Source organism: Myotis yumanensis, unplaced genomic scaffold, assembly GCF_028538775.1.
Source record: "Myotis yumanensis isolate MYYU_CA2020_CCGP unplaced genomic scaffold, mMyoYum1.0.hap1 SCAF_1, whole genome shotgun sequence".
Classification (NCBI taxonomy): domain Eukaryota; kingdom Metazoa; phylum Chordata; class Mammalia; order Chiroptera; family Vespertilionidae; genus Myotis; species Myotis yumanensis.
In genome coordinates this window covers 50,034,065-50,050,977 of record NW_027223752.1, presented here as the reverse complement: position 1 = coordinate 50,050,977, position 16,913 = coordinate 50,034,065, and the positions used below count along the sequence as shown (strand labels likewise).

At 41.6% G+C, this 16,913-nt stretch overlaps 1 protein-coding gene across 1 annotated transcript in view; it reads left to right on the top strand.

Annotated features, from left to right (window-relative positions):
• MAP2K1 (mitogen-activated protein kinase kinase 1) overlaps window positions 1-16,913 on the top strand; it is a 77,841-nt gene that overhangs the window by 38,965 nt on the left and 21,963 nt on the right. The window contains exons 2-5 of the mRNA XM_070420417.1: window positions 5,725-5,935; window positions 7,173-7,319; window positions 11,095-11,172; window positions 11,948-11,999. Of these exons, the coding sequence (XP_070276518.1) occupies window positions 5,725-5,935; window positions 7,173-7,319; window positions 11,095-11,172; window positions 11,948-11,999 (488 nt within the window). The remainder of the gene's footprint in view (window positions 1-5,724; window positions 5,936-7,172; window positions 7,320-11,094; window positions 11,173-11,947; window positions 12,000-16,913) is intronic.

The following is a 16,913-nucleotide window of genomic DNA, read 5'->3' as shown; positions in this document are numbered from 1 at the left end:
TTTTAGGTTCACTTGTTGATAGATATGTATTTGTTGTCACTTTGTTTATAATTTTTTCTCTTTACCTTTTTCTTCTTCTTCTTCCTCTTCTGAGAGAATACCCTTCAGCATTTCATATAATACTGGTTTGGTGGTGATGAACTCCTTTAGCTTTTTCTTGTCTGTGAAGCTCTTTATCTGACCTTCAATTCTAAATGATAGCTTTGCTGGGTAGAGTAATCTTGGTTGTAGGTTCTTGCTATTCATCATTTTGTATATTTCTTGCCATTCCCTTCTGGCCTGCATAGTTTCTGTTGAGAAATCAGCTGACAATTGTATGGGTACTCCCTTGTAGGTAACTGACTTTTTTTCTCTTGCTGCTTTTAAGATTCTCTCTTTGTCTTTTGCCCTTGGCATTTTAATTATGATGTGTCTTGGTGTGGTCCTCTTTGGATTCCTCTTGTTTGGGATTCTCTATGCTTCCTGGACTTGTAAGTCTATTTCTTTAATCGGTAGGGGAAGTTTTCTGTCATTATTTTTTCAAATAGGTTTTCAATATCTTGCTCTCTCTCTTCTTCTGGCACCCCCATAATTCGGATGTTGTTATGCTTGAAGTTGTCCCAGAGGCTCCTTACATTATCTTCATATTTTTGGATTCATTTTTCTTTTTGCTTCTTCGTATCTCAAATTTTTGACTTGATTCTTGGGATCCTCTGGTCTGCTGTTGGATCTCTGTATATTATTCTTTATTCCAGTCAGTGTATGCTTAATTTCTGATTGGTTCTTTTTCATATCCTTGAGGGTCTCACTAAATTTCTTGGAGGTTTCTAGAAGTAACCTTATAACCGTGGTTTTGAACTCTATATCCAGTAGTTTGCTTTCATCCATTTCTTTCATTTGTGACTTGTTTCTTTGTCTCCGCATTTTGGCTGCTTCCCTGTGTTTGCTTCTATGTACTGGGTAACTGCTAAGTCTCCTTGAGTTGATAGAGTGGCCTTGTGTGGTAGGTGTCATAGGGCCCAGTGTAATCTGGTATGGTCTCACTCTGACCACTGGGTACACTGGCTCTTGGATCTCCAAGGATGTGCAAGGTCAGCCACTGTCTGGGGCTGCCCAGCAGGAGCTACAGAGAGATCTGCATATTCCTCCTCTTTGTATGGGGTTTGGAAGTGCCCAGACGAGGCTGAGCTGTGAAGTAAGGCAGGCTGCTGCCGCCGGCCTTGGGCCTTCTTTTGGAAGCTCTGGGGCTCTCAGACCCAGCTGCAATTTGGCAGGTTTTAGGTGGAGAAAGGACAGGCCATTCATATGCAAAAGCTGCTGGGCACAGCTTGGGTGGGGTTGTAAATTGGGAGGGGCGGAGTCTCTGGGAATCACCAGGGTGGAGCAAACAGCAACATAGCCCTGCACCAGAGAGGTCCCTGTGTCTCCTGTCCTGCGCCCCCGCACAGGAACAATGATCGCTTCGAGCACCTCTGAGAGAAAGCCGCCCTTGCGTTCCTGTCCCGATGCCAGACAGTCCAGTTTCTCCCTGTATGTGTCTGGGTCCCCCAGAGTCTCACCTGGAACTGGAGTTCAGAGCAAGTGGGAGCTTGTATCTCCCTCCCGATGAAAAGAGCAGCACATCCAGGTGCCGGCACTTTCTGCGCTTCCGCACCTCTTACCAGTCTCAGTGCGCTTTCTTCACCTCTCTAGTTGTGGAACTTCCACTCAGCCAGCTTTCCCGCAGTTCTGGGTGGTAAACAAGTATAGGTGTTTACTTATGCCGCCATTTTGGTTCTTCTTCTCGCCACCCTTCTTTGCATGAGCCATCGTGCCCGGCAAGTTGGAAAGAAAGAGCCTACAATAGTTTTTTGATAGTATAACTCTAATGATTGACAAGACAAAGGGGCAAAGAATGCAGTAATACCAGGGGCCATCCTTCCTGGTGGTCTTATGATAGATGATTGTTTATAATTGATTAGAGGCCTGATGCACGAAAATTTTTGCAAGAGTAGGCCTTCCCCCGGCTGTCGCACCGGCTTCTCTCCGGTACCCGGGACCCGGGCTTCCCTCCTCCGGCCACTTGGCAGGCACTCAGGACCCAGACTGGCTTTCCTCTGGCTGCCCGCAGGTACTCAGACTGGGGCTGGCTTCCCTCCGCCCCGGCTTCGTCAGGAAGGACTTCCGGTCCAGTCTAATTAGCATATTTATTAGCCCGTTTATTATTATAGGTACTATCATCAGTTTTGTTATTTATCCCAGTTGTCATGCTGTAAGTGGACAAGTAATGAGTCCGTGCTGCCTGTCACTACTTGAGCCAATTAAGCAGAGACAGGGTTGAATCTTATCTGAGCGTTTATTCCTATATTGCCGGCAGCATGGGAGAGCAGCAGGTTATCCACAAAAATCTGTTCTGCAGCCCACCATAAGTCAGCTGCTTATATAGGCATAAGTACAAAGGAAAGTGGGCAAAAGGGTAGTTTACAGATATGCAGAAGGACTAGAGGTCTTCAAAGGGCTTAGTGATATGCAAGGGCTGGATTACAAGGGGAAATAGCCAAAGGGAGTGCCACAATTAACAGGTAAGCAGGCTGGAGATTTGCAAAGGCCTGCAGGTATGCAAAGAGGGCTGAGGATCTTCAAAGGGCTGAGGATCTTCAAAGGGCTGGCAATTCTGGTTTCTGTAACAAATGTTTGCTCATCTTTTTTTGATAATAGGCAGCTCCAAGTGGGGAGGAAGGATTGCATCTCCAGGTCAGGTCCAGCCAGGGTGGAATGTGCCTTCTTTAATCAGAATAAAACAATCTTTTTTAACAGAGCATGGTTAATATTTCTTACAATACTAGCTGGTTCCCCAACATTCTGTTTCTGCCCCATTTCAATGCCACTCTGGCTCTTACTAATGAAAATATGTATGGCTCCATCTTAAGGAGCACAGGTAATCATCAATCTTTGATATGCTTTACTAAGGACAGTAAGGTTAGTCAAAGGTCACATGAAACAAAAAGATGAAATTGAATCTAGGACACAGAGATGGAGTTAGTTTTGTTCACATCTACATCTATACAGGTGAAAATTCTTGTGGCCATTGTTGCAAGGCAGTGTTCAGATTGATGTACAGGGGAAACAGGATTGCATCTGGGGCAACGGGCTCTTCATGTAGGGAAACCATCTTCATGTCTAGTTGAGCCTGGTGTGTTAAATGCCTACACTAGGAACTTACCTATGTTTGCAAGTTGCCTCCCTTGAAAGCATATTGAATATTTTGAAGAGGTTACACAGCATCATGGTTAAGGTTAGAGATTCTTTCTGCCCAGGTTTGAATCCTGGCTCTGCCATGTACTCTCTTTGTGACTTTGGACAAGTTTTTTCACCTGCCTGTACTTGAGTGTGCTATCTGTTGTAATTTTAGGGTTGTGGATTAAATGCATGAATGCATATGAAACAGAAGAATACACAGCCCTCCTTCCCTCTCTCCCCCATATCCACTCAGTGGATGTGTGTTTGACAATACCTTTTGGAGTTGCATTTCTAGCTGGCCTGATGAGCCCTCCAGGCAACTGTAACAGCAACTAAGTTTTAGCTATGGGGTCAGCATTTGACACGTGTTTCTAAATGTTGTCATCAATGGGCTCCTTTGTGGAGAGACCTGAAAGAAAGGAAACCAGAGGTTGTGCACAGTGCAGTCCCGTCACACTGTCCCAAGTCCTACCTGAGGGTCTGGGGGCAGCTGAGACTTAGTTGAGCCTTTTAGTAGGATGAGAATATTGACCAGCTGTCCTTGCCTGCTTGGGCTTCATAATAAAATACTACGACGGGGTGGCTTAAACAACAGAAATTTGTTTCCTTACAGTTCTGGAGGCTTGAATTCTAAGATAAGAGTGCCAATGTGTGCAAGAGTGTAAGGCGGCCACCAATTCTGTCTGATTATGACTCCACTTATATAACCTTATTTAATCTTAATTACCTCCTAAAAGTCCCATCTCTAAACAATGTTAGAGTTTCAACATATGAATTGGGGCGGTTGGGGGGCGGGGGGGCACAATTCAATCCATAACATCAGCTTTCTTTCCCCAGAGTTTCCCAGTGAGGAAAATTGGTAAGTTCAGCCTTGTGTCCTCTTTGGCTCCATGTGCTGTGTTATTTGTAAAGCAGTGTTGGATCTTCCCATACACTGGGAGGCATTAGGTCTCCATCTTCCTGCCTTCTTGAGGATTGGAATAGAGTGTGAATAAAGAAAGGAAATTATGCTTGCTTCTACCCTCCAAGCTCAGAAATGGTGTGTCTCTGAGTGTGAGAGTGTGTGTGTGGGGAGGGGGGTGGGGGGGGGTGGGCGTGGAGGGCACACAAACATTCTGGTATGTGATGATGGCCTGTCTTGTCACCTGTGATGTTTGTTTAGACTAGGACTGAAATAAAATGAAACACAGTGGAAGCTCTCTTTACCACCCTCCTCACCACACCCTCTTATCGAACTCCCAGGAGTAATGAACATTTTTCAGTTCTCTCTGTAAAACAGTGATGCCCACAGCATGCTGAATGCACAGCTAGCAGGCTGCTCTCTGCCTTGCCCACTCACTTTAGCACCCACTGGTTGAATTATGTGCTTACCAAGAGCCAGTTTGTTCCCAAAGCCATTTGTACAGTTTTAGCTGGTATTTGTAATTAAGTAATATATTTAAATATTGGAAAAACTGATGAAATGTGGCTGCAAAGGAGGTGGTTTTCTTTCTTTTTCTCCCTCCTGTGAACACTAGTTAAAAGCTATGGAAAGACTCAAGTTCAAGTCACTAAAAAACATTATTACTCTCCAATTAGATGAGCATTAAGATTGGGGAAATCATAAAACTATTAGAATTTTATTCCAATATTACTCTATGTCTTCATTTTTTTTAAAAAATATATTTTATTGATTTTTTACAGAGAGGAAGGGAGAGAGATAGAGAGTCAGAAACATCGATGAGAGAGAAACATCGACCAGCTGCCTCCTGCACATCTCCTACTGGGGATGTGCCCGCAACCCAGGTACATGCCCTTGACCGGAATCGAACCTGGGACCTTTCAGTCTACAGGCCGACGCTCTATCCACTGAGCCAAACCGGTTTCGGCAATGTCTTCATTTTTATTTCTTCTTAAAGAACCAGGAATTGGAAATGATAGACATTGTTCTGCTTCATGTGAGAAAGATGATGTCAGACTCTTACTCAAAGAGAGGGCCTTGCCCTATGTTAAAAGATGTGTGAATGAATGTATATTTATATATATTATGCAAAAATAAAAAAATTAGGTATATCTTTTTATGATTTCTTGCTTTATTTTGATTAACCTGGTTTCTGACTTGATCCCATTGGAAAAGAATGTCTACTGCTCTGGTTCAGTTTAGAGCCTCTTTTGATGATTTGGTTTGATTTCAGTTTAGTGGTTTTAGGAAATAGATTTTACTTTGTACATGGTGTCAATTTAATACAACCAACATTAGTGGGGCTTTTGAAATTGGGTTTATAAAGCAAATTAAGATGGCTCATTCTGGAGTCACCTTCAGTTAGGTAGTTTCCTTGGTTCCTCTTGCAGACTCACAGCGGATCGAGAGAGACCTAATTCCCTTGTTTTACAAATGAGGAAACCGAGGCCTTGTCAGTGGTAAATTGTGTAGGGTGGCAGAGTGAAGAGGGCAGAGGCACAGTGATGGAACCTTCCCCCCAGCCTCTTCCATTGGGTGGACTTCTCTGGTGACAGTATTGACCTGTGCTCTCCCCTTTGTGACAGGACCAACCTGGAGGCTTTGCAGAAGAAGCTGGAGGAGCTGGAGCTCGATGAGCAGCAGCGGAAGCGCCTTGAGGCCTTTCTTACCCAGAAGCAGAAGGTGGGGGAACTGAAGGATGATGACTTTGAGAAGATCAGTGAGCTGGGTGCTGGCAATGGTGGTGTGGTGTTCAAGGTCTCCCACCAGCCGTCCGGCCTGGTTATGGCCAGAAAGGTGAGGCTGCCTTTAAAAAATAAAATGACTGAATCAAGTTTGCTGGGTAAACATGTAATTGATTTATCTCTTAGAAGACCTGGGGACTTGGGACCTGGGGGCCTGGGGCAAGGGTAGAAGAAAGACTGACTTTTCACTCAGTACCTTTTGTGCTATTTGAATTTCAAACTCGTGTTATCTATCAGGTTATAGGTGAACACATTAATAGTGTGTTAGTGTATCCCATCCCCAGACTGGAAAATAATAGCAAGGGATCCTTCGTGTGTGCTATTTATCAAGTGCAGGAGAAGCTGCTTTCATTTACCCAGCCCCAGTGATGCACAAAGCACTCACTTTAAGTTGTTTCCCCTTGCTTCAGCCCTGCCAGTGGTTCCCCTCATTTCCCTTCAGTGTAACATCTCTGCTCCCCACCATATGGCATGTAGTCTTCCCTTCCTATCTACCCTGGGTGGTCCTCTTTCTGAACACAGCCCCTTGCTCCAGTGCAGTTGGACTCTTCCATGTTTTTAGCACATGGTCCTTCCTGTCCATATATTTTTGCTTGTGCTATTCATCATTTCAAAGAGTCTGCATGTTCAAGGCCCACCTCTTGTCTAGCTTGCACTAGCTGCTGCAGCCCATTGATAACCACTGCTTACCTCCATGTCCTCTGGCACTCCTGGTCTGTGACTCTTTTTAGAAGTTCAGCCTTATTCGGAAACCATTTCATGTTTCTGTCACCTGTCTCCCTGGCTGAAACGGGACAAATTAGGGGGATATAAGGTGGCACCTGAGGACTTGACTAAATCTCAACCACATTAGGCTTCTGAGGTCAAAGAGAAATCTCTTGGGCAGCTTAGGTCAGCATACCCAGTTCCTTATTTCTTTCTACTCCTACAACCCTTGAGAATCAACCAAGTTCTCAAGGCCACTTTCCTTTCATCTCTCAGCTTCACAGGTCGTTTTGGGAGAAACCTGTCCTTCAGCTTTGTTCTTGGGAGGGTGAGTTCTTCTTTCTCAGTTTTGGCTCCTAGGAGCAGAGGCACAGCTGGCCCTCCCCTGGTTACAGGTCCTCAAGTGCTGGCATCTGCCTTGGTATGTTGGCACTCAGTGCTTTGGTTGAGAGGAAACTTGTTTGTTAAAACTTGCCTGTTTCCTCTTATCCTACTTTAAGAGCTTAAGCATTTAAGAAAGTTGCATCCATCCATCCATTTATATGTTTTTAAAACCTCTCTTCCTCCCACCTTTCTTTCCCTAGCTAATTCACCTGGAGATCAAACCTGCGATCCGGAACCAGATAATAAGGGAGCTGCAGGTTCTCCATGAGTGTAACTCCCCATACATTGTGGGCTTCTATGGCGCATTCTACAGCGATGGAGAGATCAGCATCTGCATGGAGCATATGGTATGTGACCACCTGTTGGCCTCTGAAGCCTGGGAGTTGGGTAGCTTTGGTCTAATATTTAGTCTGAGAGGTTCTGGGGTTATGAAGATGAGTGAGACAGTCCCTGCTCTCAGAGAGTTTATAATCTGCTTTAAGGGGAGCCTGAAGGAGTCTTTGAACATGTAGAGAGGTAATCCCACCTGATAAATGACAGAGCATGTGAGAGGGCGTTTATGGGCTGATCATATGTTTGTGAACTGCCAGTTTTTTCTTGCCACTAACAGCCTGGACCTTTTTTCTCTTCCCACTGACAAACAATAATAGTGTTAGCAACACTAATAATGATAAACTAATTTTTATTGGGTATACTACATCAAGCACTATCCTAAGCACATTAATATTTTATTACATTTTCACAACAATCTTATTGTGTGCATGTTACAAATGAGGAAACAAGCTCAGAGAAATGGGATAATTTACCCAAGGTCATGCAGCTAGTAAGTGTTATTGGTAGAATTTAAACTGATGCAGTCTGAGCTCAGTGCCTGTGCCTTGAGGAATCTACTGGATAGTGATTGGAGCTGTTTCCTTCTTGCTGCCTAGAACTTCAAAGAGAGAGAGGCTGGCTTCATGGTTGCCATTTTCTTCTGTCCCCATTAGGCAGCATGGCACAGGAGACTTCAACACAATAATCCAAATAGACAGTTTGTTTTGTTTGCCACTGTGTCTCTAGAGCCCAGAGTAGTCCTGGCACCAGCAGGTGCTCAATAATTATTTGTTTACTGGTTGTCACTCTCTCATCATGACCTTGGGCGAATTTCTTTATCTTTTTGATTCTCAGTTTTTTCATCTGGAAAATGGCCATTAGTACCCCAAACTAACATTCTGTGTTTTTGTGGTTTTTGGCACTTACAGCCTGTCAAGGATTTACATTAGTTAATCAACGTGGGTTCAGCCTCACAAACATTTACTTATAGTGCCAGTTATGTGCAAGGTGCCACATGAGCTGAGAGGTAGAGACATTGCGAGTAGCATCTCTGCCCCTAGAGCTGCCCCACACTGATACTCCTCATTGATGCTCAAGTGAGGAGTATCAGTGTGGACATGAGGGCTTTTGAGCACCAAGTATGTGTCATTTCATGCCTGCTGTCTTCTGATCCATCAGAAATTCTTTCCTCCAAATCTTCCACCCAGAATTCTTCCTTTAATAGGGCAAACAGGAGGCTATTTGTGGAGTGAGCATGGTTGAACTTCAGGGTGCTTGCTTTAGAGGTTAGGATTAGGTTCAAATATTGATAGGCAGTGGCCTATTCATTTATTCAGACCTTGCTGGAACCTCTTATAATAGCCTTACATGGCTTCTTGCCATGTAGAGGACATGTTCAATTTACCATAAATTGACCTGCTTTGAGGCTTCCTCATTCTGGAATCCTTCATTTCTAAAACACTTGGCCAGGGTCTGCATTTCCTAGAGATAAGCTGTGTGTGCACTGCCCCATCTGAATTCTGATACCCCAGGGGTAAATGAGTTCTCCCTGATCAAAACAGGAATGCTCTTGTCTTTGGGGAAGTAGATTTCTGCTCTGCTGGTAGCTGGGCAACCAGAGGACTGGGGACTCAGGGTTGATGGTTCTCATGCAGTAGCAAAGCTTCTGAGCTCTTTTTTTTTTTTTCCTCTCCATAAATCATTTATCTCTTCTATAGAAAAGCTTCACAAAAGCACCATTGACTTGGTTAATAATCAGCTTCTAAAAATAAGCACAGTTTCAGCAGCTTTAGTTAGTGAAGGCAAGTCCTTGGCAACAGTGAAGCAGAATTAAAAGGTTGTGAGGTGAGTTGCAGGCAACTCTGGGTAATCCCGACTGTGGTTCATGCTTCTTAAATCTTGCTAATTCCATTGTTCACACTGTAACTCTGATTATAGCTCAGATGGAGGTGAAAGGAAATATTTCCTTTTTATTAGAAATATTTACCACGACTCCCAGGGAAAGTGTAAACCAAAACAGTTAGCTACCCTCTATGCTAGGCTGTAGAACCTGAGCACCACAGGGTTAGCTTTTCTACTTTATTCAAACCAGATTTTGACAGAGTTGTCTTGTTACCTTGTTTTAAGTCCTCCCTGAGAATTAGGCAGAGCCCTTCAAACAGAGGATCTGAAACCACATTCAGTTGGAAGCAAAATAGAAATGACTGGGAAACTTTCTTTACTGGGATTCCTCTTCCCATCAGTAAAGGAAATCGAGAGGTGCCAGCTGACTTGGGAGTGGTTACTTGGGCTATTTGTGTTGTCTTGGTTTGGACATCAGGAGCCTGTGGCATTATGAAGGCAGCCAGGCTCACAGGATGACTCCCACCTCACCCTGAGTAGGGCTCTTGGAAAATAAGCCTGTATACAGGGGAGTTCTGTTTGGTTCTAGACTCATAATACCATCCTTGTATCTGTGTGGAGATTATGGCACTTTTGATTTTTTAGGTTGAATTTTACAATCTTCTACTGTGCTCTTTGGTGGACTGACCGGATCCACCATTAGGTAGTTGTGCTAGGGAGTTTATTATGATTAGAAGTGAAATATATTCAGGGTTGTTAGTGTGCTTTTGAGAATCCACACCTGTACTATTTCTTTCTTTTTTATCCTCATCCAAGGAGTGAGGATATTTTTTCCATTGTTTTAGAGAGAGTGGAAGGGAGCGGGGAAAGGGATGCAGTTGTTTCCAACTTAAAAATACCCTGGTGGGATTCCCATCCTTCTGCCTCCATAAAGTCAAGTCTTGGTTCCTTGGTAGGGCTCTGTGATGTGGCCACAGCCGGCCATTTCCAGCCTGATCCATCACTGCATTTCTTCATGTATCCACAGTGAAATGAACCACTTGTCATTCCATGCAATTTAATGCTTCTGTGCTTTTGATCTTAGTGAAATACCCTCTTTTCTCCCCTTGCTCCTCTCCTGTTCCAGGTGGGGAAATCATATTGATTCTTTGAGTAAGATTACAGCTCAAATGCCATTCTTAAGTCAGAATTACTTTTCCCTTCTGCACGTCTACAACACTTTTATATTTATATATTTTATTAAGAGGTGTATATTTTCCATGTTAGTTTGTAAAGTTATTGAGAGCAGAAACGAGGTCCTTTTCATATCTCTATCTGCCATAGAACCTGACATAGCCCATGGCACTTGGTAGGATTTGTGGAACGAATGTATTGATTTCTATGACATTTTAAACATTTTCATTAATTATGATTTGTTAGGATAATACCAAATGTAAGTTGTAACTTCTATGATGGTGATAAAATGGCTAACATTGATTGAGCACTTACTGTGTGCTAGACATTGTTCTTCATGCTTTCTCTGATTAGCTTCTTTAATACTTATAATAGCCCTATGATTATTATAATAGCCTTATAATTATTATCACCACCAATTTATAAGTTGTTTAACTTGGTGGTCAAAGTCCCCTAGATAGTAAGCAGCAGAGTTGGGATTCAGATTTAGACAGTTTGTCTCTAGAGGCTGCACTACTAATCATTACGCTATAGTGTCAGTACAGTGCAAATCAAGTTGTTATTTTGACTACTGAATTAGTAATTTAATGATTATTCACAGGATTTGAGTAACTATTTATTTGATACCCCCCCCAATGTTTTGCATTCATACAATATTTGATATCTGGAACAAACCAAAGGGTACCCTTCTAGGAGGATTTGCCAAGTATGTGACTCACTTTCCTCATGAAGTTTAACACTTGAATGAATAGTTAGAAACATTATCACTAAATGAGCTGGTATTCTTATTCTTAGGATGGGGGTTCCTTGGATCAAGTCCTGAAGAAAGCTGGAAGAATTCCTGAACAAATTTTAGGAAAAGTTAGCATTGCTGTGAGTATATTGTGAAGTTTTCCTTCCAAGTCCCCTCATTGATAAGTTAATGACGTGGTAGGAAATAGACAAGGGAGGAAGCTAGGAAGTCAACAGGGTAAAGTTTGTAAGAAAATGGGGTTTACTCATTAGAATATTCCCTATACAATTCTCTCTCTCAAATTAAAATTAAAAAAGTGACTCTGTGTTAAAATCTGTGTCTTGAAAAATACGATAAGGTATCCAAAAGAATTCTCATTTGTGGCATCAGAAAGCCTCTTTTTCGTTGCTGGTTTAGAAAGAAATGAATTCAAGGAAAGTGGTTTTTAAAAATAAATATATTTTTTATTGATTTTAGAGAGGAAGGGAGAGGGAGACAGAAACATCATTGATGAGAGAGAATCATTGATCGACTGCCTCCTGCATGTCCCCCACTGGGGATTGAGCCCACAACCTGGGTGTATGCCCTGATCAGAATCGAACTGTGACCTTCTGGTTCATAGGTGGATGCTTAACCACTGAACAACACTGGCTGGGCCAAGTAAAGTAGTTTTTAATGTTGTTTAAACTTGCAATAATCAATTTTACTTATATACTCTCTCATAAATAATACTCTATATGCCATGTAAAAAGATGGTTTCTTGATAAGGCGGGTTAAAAAAAAACAAAAGAAAGAATAAAAAAATTTGTGATGTTAGATAAAATATTTTCTAGGTCATTTTAAAATAGAGACATTGAGTATTTTCTAAACACCACCATTTCCATTTGCTATCTTTTCACATTCTCTTTCCTCTAGGTAATAAAAGGCCTGACATATCTGAGGGAGAAACACAAGATTATGCATAGAGGTAAGAACTTGCTTGCTAGTTGTTATTTTTAAAATTTTAGCTGAAATCTAAAAGTTGTTGCATCCTCTTTTGTGTTTTGGTGTAAATGCCATTTAATAACATTTTTAATTTTTATTACAAGTCTTTGGCTATTTAGCTTGATGGCTGGAACAGCAAGTTCCACCCTCTTCTTGGTCTGTTGTACACCTGTTACCTGAAGCTGTAACAGGCATAAAGGGCAGCAAGCTCATCACAGAGACTCTGCTAGAATTTAGTTACCCAGCCCCCAGTGTCACTGACTGCTTGCTGGACTAGATTGTGCATAGGCCCAAAGCCATGACTAGATCTGAGTTTGACTGCAATGAGATTGTGGTTTTAATTACATCACAAAACACCTACGTTCTAAAGACACTGATGACTATATGTTATTGAGGATGTAGAGCAGTTGGAACTCTCAGATACTGCTGGGTAGGAATGTAAAATGGTACAGTTATGTTGGAAAACAGCTTATCAGTTTCATAAAAGTTAAGCATGTACCTACTATACATATATATTCAGCTATCTCATTCCTAGGATTTACCCTAAAGAAATGAAAGTAGCCCAGCTGGTGTGGCTCAGTGGTTGAACATTGACCTATGATCCAAGAGGTCATGGTTTGATGCCCAGTCAGGGCACATGCCTCAGTTTCAGGCTTGTGCCCTGGGAGGTATGCAGGAGGCAGCTGATCGATGATTCTCTCTCATCATTTCTCTCTCTTCCTTTCCCTTCCTCCCTCTGAAATCAATAAAAATATATTTTAAAACAAACAAACAAAAGCATATGTCCAGTCATGTGCATGGACTTTTACATGAATATTCATATTGATTTTATTTGTAATAGCCAAAAACTAGAAACAACCCAAATGTCCATCAGTGGTTGAATGGATAAACAAATTGTGTTATATCCATAAAGAGGATACTAGTTAGCAATAAAAAGAATAAACCATTGGTACATGGAACAATATGGATAAATCTTAAAAGAATGATGCCGAGTGAAAGAGACAACAAAAATATACTATGTGTTAGAAATAAGGCGAGCCCCCCAAGTCAGGGGTCCTGGTAGAACACAGACCAGACTCAGGAGCCAGGCAGCAGGCAAACATCTTTACTTCTACGTAGAAGGGTGCGCACACATGGTCTGGAAGCACTGTGCACACCGAGTAGGCGGGCTGCTCAGGATATGACGTGTGTGACCTGTTCCTCGCTTTTGGTTGGAGCTCAGGCTCACATTCTTTCCTGATTGGCTAATTCAAAGGGAGGGGTTGGCCTTTGCTGTTTCAAGATGGCGGCCCCCAGGAAGCTGCAAGCCATGTGGCCAACATGGCGGCTGCCAAGTCACGCAGCCCAAAATGAGGCTGTCTAAACTGTTCTTCGACAGAAAAGATGATTTGTTTATTCTCACATATGTGATTCCATTTATATAATTCCAGAAGTTGCAAACTAATCTGTAGTGACAAAATGCAAATCAATTGTTGTGTAGGGAATGAGGGAGGGGGGGGGACAGGAAGAATTACAAAGGAACATAAAGAAACTTCTTGGGGTGTAGATATGTTTATAATCTAGATTGTGGTGATGGTCACATATATTCATCAAATGATAACACTTTAAGTATATGGACTTATTATATTAAAATTATATACAGTAAAGCTATAAAAAAAGCAAAAAAGTAAGTCAAGTTGCTGAAAACCAATAATAGAGAGTCTTAAAAACATCCAGGGAAAGGACAACCACTTTGGAAAACAGTTTGGTAGTTTCTTTAAAAATTAAACCATACAATTCAACCGCACTTTTCAGTATTGACCTAAGAGCAATGAAAACATTTGTTCACACAAAGGCTGTATACAAATGTTTATAGCATCTTTATTCCTGATAGACCCAAACTAGAAACAAACAAATTTTGATATATTCAAACAACTGAAAATAACTCAGCAATAAAAATGAACACTTTTGATAAACACAACTTGGATGACTCTCAAAAACATTCTATGTGAAAGAGACCTGACACAAAAGAGTACATATTGTATGAATCCATTTATATGAAATTCTAGAACAGAGAGAATTAATCCACAGTAACAAAGGAAATCAGTGATTACCTGAGGGTCTGGGGGGTAGGGATGGTAGCATGGGGATTAACTTCAGAGGGGGCATGAGGGAACTTTCTGGAGTAATTAAAATATTAAATGCTTTTGGTGGTGGGTTTATAGATATGTACATTTTTTTTTTCAAAATGCATCAAATTATACACTTAAAATGCAGAAATATAAGAAAACCTTCTGCTTTCTACTTGCACTGGCTACCATTTTGTCCTCTTTCCACTGATAGGAGTTATGTTATGGCTTAAGGGGAAAGCAGTTTTCCAGCAGTTTATGGCCGTTAATTTGTGGTTAAGATCTGAATTCCATGTTAGAATATTTTAGTGTATTCCAGGAAATAGCAGCTGAGAGAAGAGGAGAACTGAGCATTTCTTGAGCATGGGGCTGTGTTCTAGGGCAGCTATTGACATACATCATCTCACTGAGAAGAACCTAGGAGGTTGGTGTTAGAGGGATCTGGTGGAGGAAAGCCATTACATTGCCTATAAAATGGAATCCTCATGCCCACTCCTAGGATGCTATGAGAATTAATGATATTACAAAATGAAGCAACTGAAAGAGTGTTTTGCATATAGAAGGGCCTAACACATGCTAATTGCCTTCCTTATTCCTTTATTTAATTAGTGAGGAAATTGAGACCCAGTGAGATTAAATTCCTTTTATGAGCTGTACCTTTGTTTGCCCCTCACCTTTGCTCTACTACTGCCTTTCCAGGGAGCACTCCACATCTCCACCCTACTCCTTCATATTCATAGCTTTGCTAGACTGAGTCTGCTTATCCTTCATTTATTAATTTTTAGAAGATTTTAAACAGATTTTTAAAAATTGATTTTGAGAGAGAGAGGAAGGGAGAATGTGAGACAGAGAGGAACATCGATGTGAGAGCACAACATTGATCAGCGGCCTCTTGCACACCTCCTACTGGGGATTGAGCCTACAACCTGGGCATGTGCCCTGACTAGAAATCGATCCAGTACCCTTTTGGTGCACAGGATGGTGCTCAACTAACTGAGCCACACTAACCAGGGCTGCTCATCCTTTAAATACAGCACTGAGGTTGGGGAATCAGCCAGTTAAAGTTCAAATCCTGACTCATAAATGTATATAAAAGGGTGTATAAACTCTGTCATTTATTCATCTGTAAAATGAGGATAATTCATGCCAAAGAACAATAATTGCATGTTACATACTTATTTCATATAGTTGTGAGATTTAGTCTTCCTCATAAGTCAATAAATTTTAGCAAATAGTAAAATTATTTAGTTCAGACGTCTCTTCTTTTGAGAAGCTTTCCCATGAACCATCTCCTTCCTTGAATGGATTAAATACTCTGCCTCTATATTCCTTTGGCACTGTGTCCATTTCTTTCTTATTGTAATAAATAATGATCATTATTTATTGAGGACATGTTGTATACCAAGTGCCGTATTATGTGCTCTATGCTACTTATTTGTTATTCACAATAACCTTGTGAAATAGGTATATTTTCCTATTTTACACTTATAGAAATCAAAGCTCACAGAGTTTACAGGGCTTTCTCACTAGTCTTTGAGTTTCTTTAAATTAGGAAACATCTCTAATTTATCTAACATAATTGCAGAAAATAGCTTCTCTTAGGGAGTTATTATAGGTGTTTGTGTGATTGGATTTTGTTGGAACACACAAGAATCAACAGTGAAACTGGGCCAAAAACCCATGTCTTCTCCTTTTAACACAGTCATTAATCTAGTCCTGTGTTTTTTTCTACCCCTGTGCCTTCTCTGTGGTTTTGACAAAAAGCTCTAACTTTATTTCCATTCTGGAGAGAGGAAGGTTTCAGCTCATTCCTGGAATAACCAGCTTGCTTTCCCCTTCAGCCTGGTGCTGCCCCCACTTTCCTAGGAATTTCTTTTCTGGCTTCACCAGTTAATGCTCTTTGGCATAAACAGCTGCTTTGTGGGCCAGATAGGTCTCTGGATAGATGTCTTTGGTGAAGAGTTCACTATCTGCCAAAAAGGAGAAGTCACTAGAAGGCCTTCTGCCGTAATGTGCAGTGTGTGTGCAGGCTGGCCTGGCCTGACTGTTGAGCTCTACAGACTCCTGCTGTTTGTGGGTCTTCTCAGCTCTTCAGATTCCTGCTGGGAGGCCTGGCCTTTAGAATAGCACTCTTTGCACAGGATTCCAGAGCAGGAAGTGCAATGAGTGGATGATTCCTGGAAATCTTAAGTTAGGGTGAGGATGAGAGAGTCTGCCTGCCTCTGTCTTTACGTAGGTCTCCTTGCTGCCAGTGAATTCTTCTTCTGGTCTAAATACTATATTCTTTCTTGATGAAATTTAAAATTCTGATCTTCACATTCTGTCTGTGAAGAAAAGGAAGAATAAAGAAGCTTTTTCTCTGCCTCAAATTTTCACTAACTCCTACTTGTTGATACTGAGTTGCTGGTGATAGCTTAGTCATGATTTCAGTTAGCTTTTGCTGTGTAATGAACCACCCTCAAATTTAGTAGTTTAAAAAAAAATAACACCATTTATTATTTCCTATAATCCTGTGGGCTGGCAGGTCCTATCTCCCCATATTTTTACTCATCCTCTGGGAGGTTAAAGCCCTTGCTTCTTCCCATATTGGCCTTAGGGTTTTAGTAGCAAGAGGGGGTCACCCCAAAAGTCAACCACCGTGTAAGCCTCTGATTATGTCAGGTTTGTTACTGCCCTGTAGGCTAAAGCAAGTCACATGGTCAAGACAAGATTCAGCGTAGTGGGATAGACTCTGTCTTGTTGGGAGGAGCTACAAAATATCATGGCCAATCTTTTTTCACTCTGTCACA